This window comes from Micropterus dolomieu, linkage group LG21 (assembly GCF_021292245.1).
Source record: "Micropterus dolomieu isolate WLL.071019.BEF.003 ecotype Adirondacks linkage group LG21, ASM2129224v1, whole genome shotgun sequence".
NCBI lineage: Eukaryota > Metazoa > Chordata > Actinopteri > Centrarchiformes > Centrarchidae > Micropterus > Micropterus dolomieu.
Window position 1 is genome coordinate 34646995 of NC_060170.1, and position 8158 is coordinate 34655152.

At 46.0% G+C, this 8158-nt stretch overlaps 1 protein-coding gene across 2 annotated transcripts in view; it reads left to right on the forward strand.

The window, feature by feature from the left end:
- The window catches only part of adam9 (ADAM metallopeptidase domain 9), a 46895-nt gene that overhangs the window by 33588 nt on the left and 5149 nt on the right, over nt 1–8158 (forward strand). For both annotated transcript variants that reach the window (XM_046034781.1, XM_046034782.1), the window contains exons 12-21: nt 48–219; nt 534–626; nt 710–814; nt 912–1002; nt 2257–2362; nt 3646–3829; nt 3998–4078; nt 4875–4980; nt 5247–5394; nt 6816–6912. In XM_046034781.1, coding sequence (XP_045890737.1) covers nt 48–219; nt 534–626; nt 710–814; nt 912–1002; nt 2257–2362; nt 3646–3829; nt 3998–4078; nt 4875–4980; nt 5247–5394; nt 6816–6912 — 1183 coding nt within the window. The remainder of the gene's footprint in view (nt 1–47; nt 220–533; nt 627–709; nt 815–911; nt 1003–2256; nt 2363–3645; nt 3830–3997; nt 4079–4874; nt 4981–5246; nt 5395–6815; nt 6913–8158) is intronic.

An 8158-nucleotide genomic window follows, 5' to 3' on the forward strand; every position in this document is an offset into this window, starting at 1 on the left:
CCCCCCCCCTCTTTCTCCCCCCCTCCTCCTCCTCCTCCCCCCTGCAGAGGATCCAGAAACTTCAGCAGCTGCAGTGCCGATGACTTTGAGAAGATGATCCTGCTGACGGGGGGAACGTGTCTCCTGAACGTCCCGCGGCCTGACGAGGCCTACAGCGCCCCCTACTGTGGGAACCGGCTGGTGGACGTGGGAGAGGAGTGCGACTGCGGATCACAGAAGGTCTGAAACTAAACAGACGAGCAATAACGTAATGCACACAGCAGAGTTTAGGGCAGGTAGACTTAATTATGAATTCTCATTAAATGACGACGTTATTCGTAATATAACGCTTAACACGTCACACAGATCTGTGGGAGAGATTCTGAACGAGCAAAAAGTTTTGAACATGAGCAGAAAGAGCTGCTGAAACACAGGAGCTGTTAAAGTCCAGTTGAAACCAGTCTCAACTTTACTCACATCACACTGAAACTGTTTGAGCTGCATATCACACAGCACATTAATAACAGGACGGCCGCATAACGTGTGTGTTACAGGAGTGTGAGGAGGACCCCTGCTGTGAGTATCAGACCTGTAAACTGAAGTCTGGAGCGCAGTGTGCGTACGGAGAGTGCTGCTCCAAATGTCAGGTAAACACGTATTTTAATATTTTAGTTACTGATCTCGTGTTCTCCGCCCGACCACGAGCTAACTCCTCTGTGTGTGTGTTTAGTACCAACCAGGTGGGACGGTGTGTCGGTCCAGTACAGACGAGTGCGATCTGCCTGAGTACTGTAACGGCTCCTCGCCGCTCTGTCAGAGCGACGTCTTCGTCCAGGTGAGCCGTCGGTCTGCAGGTAGAGGGCGCTGCCCCCGTACGTTTGCTCTGCTGACCTGTATTCTTTTATCACTAAACTCTTGTTTGTGTGTCTCAGAACGGGCAGCCCTGCAGGAACCAGCGGGCCTACTGTTATAACGGGAAGTGCCAGCACTACGACGGGCAGTGTCAGGCCATATTCGGACCCAGTACGTACTGAAGATGTTCACCGAGCCTGACGGGACTCTGTGTCTGAGGGGGTTTCACTCTGACTGTGATAAAAACCTAATATACACCTAATCTACCTAATGAATCTTACGGAGTCTCGGTCCTGGTTCCAACCCCTTCACCACAGATCTGCTAGCACTTGTCTTTAGTAACTAATCATTAGTTACTATTACAAAAGATACTAGTAATATATGTATTTACATAAGAATTATTATTATTAACTGCATATTTTTGGGGGGGTTTCCAGTAAGAATGGATTAGTTACTAATAAATAAAAAATAAGCACTAGTGGCTAAATAATAGTGACCAGTAGAATAGAGATGTTTAGTAGAAGCTATTCTATTAATTACCAGTAACTGATAGGTGATATCTGAACTGCAGGGCCCCGTAAACAATACTTACTAGTATCTAATGAACTGTTACTAGTATAACGGGGAAATAGTCTAATAATCTAAACTAATAAACAAGTACTGGTAGCTTTTAATAGCGACTAGTAAGTTTAAATTATTAAATGTTGAAACAGCTTACCATACAGAAAAAGTCTATACCTAAAGTATACGCTTATATATGAAGTAACCTAGATAACCTACATTTGGAGTGCACACGTATTCAAGCCTTTACGGTAAGTGAAGCGGCCCAGAGCGAGCTGACGGGCAGGTTAGAGACTTTATCCTGTCAGTTTGTCTCTTTAGTATGAAGAGAGGCTGCGAAGTCTTCATGTTACAACTTTATTTATCAAACCGGGTCGGACTGGATGAATTTAGCACGTGAGGAAACACGTGACAGCGTCCGGTTTTCAAAATAAGACGTCTGTACAGGATGGGAATAAGATTAAGTGGATTATATTCACAGAAAGTATAAAACATATTACATGTCTCCATTAAAAGTAAATGGACTCTACTTTACCGGGCCCCCCACCATAGTCTGGCCACATCCTGTGGGAAGCTCATTTAATAAATAGATGGAAACAAATATGAATGTACTTGTTCGGTGTTCTGCAAAGTTTTTCATTACATTCGGTTTCGTCTTCGGCCAAGAATTTTAATTTCGGTGCCTCCCTAGTTTCAGGTTTTATCAGCTTCATGTTGGTGATAAAAATTTATGTAAATTAGTATCTTTAAGGGTTTAAAACCACCACGTTGGCACCAAACAGTTTAGAGATGGTTCTTCTTTTCAGGTCTGAAGTGTTCTTTCAGCATCCCCGCCTGTTAACAAACACATCGTCTCTTCCTCAGAGGCGAAGGCGGCTCCTGAAATCTGTTTCAAAGACGTCAACAGTAAAGGAGATCGCTTCGGCAACTGTGGTTACCACAACTTTGGCTACAAGAAGTGTGAGAGCAGGTAACGCACACACACCTTCATCATCATCATCATCATCATCAGTCTGTTTGCCCTGAGGAGTTCTGACTCATTTTATCAGAATATCCCAGAATGCATTTCACACCGACCACCACCTAAAAGTGTAGATTTTAAATATGAGGACAGTTTATCTAAACAATCCGTGTTGAGACATTTGCTCGGATGTTTTTGGAGACGGTCTGAGATGAGCTTTCAGTCAGCGTCCCAGCAGACAGGTGCATCTCAAAAGATTAGAACATCGTTGAAAACTTCATTTGAGCTCCACAGACGCAGACTGAGAGATTAAAGGAAAACCTTTCCAGGTGTTTTGAGGTAATCAGCTGATCAGAGTGTGTTTCATAAATACTTTATTCTGATATTTTAATAGTACTGGAGTTTAGATTTCCACGAGCTGTAAGCCGAACCCATCCGGATTAAATTGAAAAAAAGGCTTGAAATATTTCACTTTATGTGTAATGAATCTAGAATATACGGAAGTTTCACTCCCACGATATTCGATCTTGTGATCTCTCGTGCGTCAGGTGCAGCTGCATCGTTGTCCGGGTGGAAACGGCAGAGAGAGCGGGTTATACGCACCGTACAGTGGCAGAAACAGGTTGTAGCAATGGAAGGACAAACTTATGAAAGTTTGTCGTAAATCAGGAGAAATACAGGAAGTCGGGAAAATTGTGACCCCGAGAGGAAACTGGACGGGTTGTAAAGTCACCCGTTGGTTTGTGGGCCGCCATTTTAAAGCCTCCAATTTGGCATTTTGGCCGTCGCCATCTTGCTTTTTTGGAACCAGCAGTGACCATATTTGGCCGAGAAAGCGGAGCTAGCTAGCTTGGTTAGCTAGGTGCGCCTGTAATTCACGCTAACTGTGATATTAGCTGGGATGCTAATTTTAGCTAGCGACAAACAGGCTTCAAAGAAAACAGTCTTACTGAAACATGAGCGGCCGACTCCTGATGAGCTTTTTCAGCGGCGCTGGTTAAATGTTCACAGAGTAGCGAATACGAGTCGCCTCTATCCTGATTCACAGGTCGCCATGGTAGCGACTTGGCGGCTCATAATTTACTAAACGAATATCATGCTGAGACCATAAACTCATCAGGAAAGTGTTTACTGAGGGAATAAATCAGCTGACAAGTAGAAACATTTTCTCACAGACTTCTATGGAGTCGCCCCCTGCTGGCCGGTTTATGCAGGTTTAAGTAATTCCTTTGGAAGATCAATTTCTTGATCACATGATACCCGCCGAGTGACGCTCCTCTCCGTCTCCATAGAAACGCCATGTGCGGGAAGCTGCAGTGCTCTAACGTCCAGGCGGTGACGGTGTTCGGCATCGAGCCGTCGATCATCAGCACGCCGATCACCGGAGGCAAATGTTACGGAGTCGACTTCATGTTGGGATCAGACGTCCCCGATCCAGGGATGGTGAACGAAGGGACCAAGTGTGGAGACAACAAGGTCATAAAATAATAATACTAATAATCCAGATACGACGTAGAGCGTTATTCAATAAACAGAAATATATATATAGGAGAGGAGGAGAGGAGAGGAGACGAGGAGAGGAAAGGAGGCAAGGAGAGGAGGAGAGGAGACGTTGATGCTTGTTTCTTCTTCTGTGGTGTTCAGGTCTGTTTGAACTATGAGTGTCGCAGCGCTGACATCCTGAACTACGACTGTGACGTGGAGAAGAAATGTCACGGACACGGGGTGAGACACCTGTCTGTCTGTCTACCTGTCTGTCAGGTGTCTCAGTCCATCACTCTGTAACCTGTCTGTCTGTCTACCTGTCTGTCAGGTGTCTCAGTCCATCACTCTGTAACCTGTCTGTCTACCTGTCTGTCAGGTGTCTCAGTCCATCACTCTGTAACCTGTCTGTCTGTCTACCTGTCTGTCAGGTGTCTCAGTCCATCACTCTGTAACCTGTCTGTCTGTCTACCTGTCTGTCAGGTGTCTCAGTCCATCACTCTGTAACCTGTCTGTCTACCTGTCTGTCAGGTGTCTCAGTCCATCACTCTGTAACCTGTCTGTCTGTCTACCTGTCTGTCAGGTGTCTCAGTCCATCACTCTGTAACCTGTCTGTCTGTCTACCTGTCTGTCAGGTGTCTCAGTCCATCACTCTGTAACCTGTCTGTCTGTCTACCTGTCTGTCAGGTGTCTCAGTCCATCACTCTGTAACCTGTCTGTCTGTCTACCTGTCTGTCAGGTGTCTCAGTCCATCACTCTGTAACCTGTCTGTCTGTCAGGTGTCTCAGTCCATCACTCTGTAACCTGTCTGTCTGTCTACCTGTCTGTCAGGTGTCTCAGTCCATCACTCTGTAACCTGTCTGTCTGTCTACCTGTCTGTCAGGTGTCTCAGTCCATCACTCTGTAACCTGTCTGTCTGTCTACCTGTCTGTCAGGTGTCTCAGTCCATCACTCTGAAACCTGTCTGTCTGTCTACCAGTCTGTCAGGTGTCTCAGTCCATCACTCTGTAACCTGTCTGTCTGTCTACCTGTCTGTCAGGTGTGTAACAGTAACAAGAACTGTCACTGTGACGACGGCTGGGCTGCACCTTTCTGTGAGGTCAAAGGTTACGGGGGCAGCGTGGACAGCGGACCCACCTGGAACGGTACCTTCACCTTTACACCTGACTATTGCAGCATTAATGCTAATTTATCAATGCTAACTTAATAACGCTAATACACAACTTACTCCTCGACACCTGTCTCTTCATCTAGAACATTTTATTTTGTAGTTTCAGACACGTCGACTTTAGTGTGCTGTATTTTGGATCGCTGCACTTCCTGCACAAATGTTTCACAATAAAAGCCCTACATTTGGATTCTAGTTAACCCCAGTAGATCAGCTGTAATCCCGACTCTCTGTCCTCCTCAGATAAGGACACGTCTCTCAGAGACGGCCTGCTGGTCTTCTTCTTCCTCGTTCTTCCTCTGCTCGCTCTGGGTGCGTTTGTTTTCCTGCGCAGGAACGAGCTGCTGCGGCGGTTCGGGCTGAGCCGCAGGAAGAGGTCGCAGGGATACCAGTGAGTCTGAATCACACGCACACACGTCTGTAGCAACCGTAGACTGTATAAAGACATGGCGTTGTGTCTGCGACGTCACCCGTAGGTTTCTGAACAGCTGTTTTGAAGCTCAAAGCTCAAAGTGGGTGGAGCTGGTCGTCGCAAAGAAGCTAAAGAGGCTAAGAAGGCTATATGCTACTCGCCAAAAAGTGATTCTCTGCCATAAAAGGATTGTATCGCCCAATTTAAGTCTACAGCACGATCACTTTTTGGATTCGGACTTGTCGACGGTAACTTTATCCTGGCTGGCGGTTAGCAGGACCCGGCTCCTCCGAAAACATCAGAGCAAATCTTGATAAATCAACCACAGATTTTAGGTTTAAACAACTATATTCACGCCTTAAAACTGCATCTGTGACACAGACAAAACTCAAGTGACTGCTGACATCACTTCCTGCCGTCGTGCCGCAACATCCTGAAGGTTTCAGCAGAGTCGGCAGCAGCTGACGGGGGGTGAGGGGGGGGGGGACTCAGCTGTTATTTCTATTTATAATCAGGTCAGTCGACAAACAAGGACGGTGTGATGACCGCTCTAAAACTGTCTGTGCTGCGTTCAAGGACTCGGGTTTCTCTTCTTTGTGTAAGATTTAAAACTGAAGCAACACTGGATTTATATACACACATCTATATAAATCTACATTTATATAATCTAATATCTGAAGCATTATGGTGGCATCCTGACGGTGTCATCCCCCGTTTCTATCAACCAAATCATTGCACTAAATAACTTACTAGTTTCAAGTCTTCTTCAACACAGCATGATGTTCATTTAGTAAATTATGGTCCCATTTAGAGGAACAGAGACCAGGAAGCAGGGGAGGCTTTAGGGCGGGGCTACAAGCTGATTGACAGGTCGCTACCATGGTGACCTGTCAATCAGGATAGAGGCGACTCGTATTCGCTGCTCTTTGAACATTTAACCAGCGGCGCTGAAAAAGCTCATCAGGAGAGCGAGTACTTCTGGTAAGTAGGTTTAGTTTGAAGCCTGTTTATCGCTAGCCAAAATTAGCATCCCAGCTAATATCACAGTTAATGTGAATCACAGATGCACTTTGCTAACTAAGCTAACTAGCTCCACCGTCTTGTTCAAATATGGTCACGTGACGTCCAGTTCCTGGTTGCAAAGAAATCAAAATGGCGGCGTCCAAACTGCCAAACTCGAGGCTTCAAAACAGCAGTCCACAAACCAACGGGTGACGTCACGGCGGAGACGCCCACTTTTTTTATACCGTCTGTTGTAATATCACAACTTCCTTCTCCTGTCAGTGACTAAAGGTCAAAACTACTACATTTATCTGTGGCTTGTAAAGAGCGTAGTCCTGCCAGACTGTTGTTGTGAAAGCCTTGAGCATCACTGATCTGTTGTCACTTCCTGTCTTCAGGGCTGACGGCGCAGCTTCAGCCAATCCCAGCAGAGGACCGACTCCCAGAGCGCATCCTCCCCCCCGGAGCAACGGCAACAACATCGTCAGAGACGGGGTGAGTTTGCCGCCTCCAGACCGACAGTGATGATAGACTGAGTTTTTCAGACTAAACCTCCTCCTGTCCTCTAGAAATCATCTGTTTAGCATCATAACTTTTCTAAATGTGATCAAATCTGCTTCCCCACGAGTCCAAAATGCTACAGAACCTTTCTTATTATGTAGTTTTATAACTTCACCTGTAATGTGGCCAAGATTTAAATGGCGTAACCGCGTTTTGATAAGTTATGACCTCATCCAACAGTCTGAACGCAGACCCGACAGATCGTCACTCGTTCAGATCAGTTAGTAACCTTTTTTTATTAATCACCACAGCAACGCCCCCGTTAATTAGCGGTAGCTCATTAGTCTCCTCAGCTTTTAGTTGATTTGTCTACGTGACGTATTAACATTAATGTGATAAACCTGCCTGTGACCCTGCTGATCAGGACGCCGCTGGCCTTGATGGCGGTGATGGTGTCACTGTGCTCCCGGTAAGCCTCAGCTTCACATCGGTCTGTTAGATCTCAATAGGTGCAGTGTTGCTTTGATGACTACGCTTTCACCCTGTTCCCGGGGTTCCCAACAAAGTTATTATATCAGTTGGTCTGTAGACTAACAACAAGTTTATCTTCTCTACAGTCTCATACCGTCAGTTCTCTACCGTCTTGTTTACCAGGCGGGTCAACAAATTAGTTACATAAGTTGTGTGAGTAGTTAACTGATGAGTGAATTAATCAGACTTTATCTCTACTATTCGTTATCTGTAGTTATGAGACCGCAGCAAGATAACACGTGAATGCCCTCTGGTGGACAATCTACACAACTGTTAATTATGGGCTGTATACACTGATACGTATTTATCTGCAATTAGCGATAACGTGTATATCGGCCTCCCGGGTATATTAAACGACCTCCCGGGTATATCACCGGCCTCACGGGTATATTACCGACCTCCTGGGTATATCACCGGCCTCACGGGTATATTACAACGACCTCCCGGGTATATCACCGGCCTCCCGGGTATATCAAAACGACCTCCCGGGTATATTAAACGGACTCCCAGGCATATTAAACGGCTTCCCAGGGAATATTAATCGACCTCCAAGGTATATTACCGGCCTCCCGGTTATATTACTGGCCTCCCGGGTATATTACCGGGTATATTAAACGGCCTCCCGGGTATATTACCGGGTATATCACCGGCCTCCCGGGTATATTACCGACCTCCAAGGTATATTACCGGCCTCCCGGGTATATTAAAC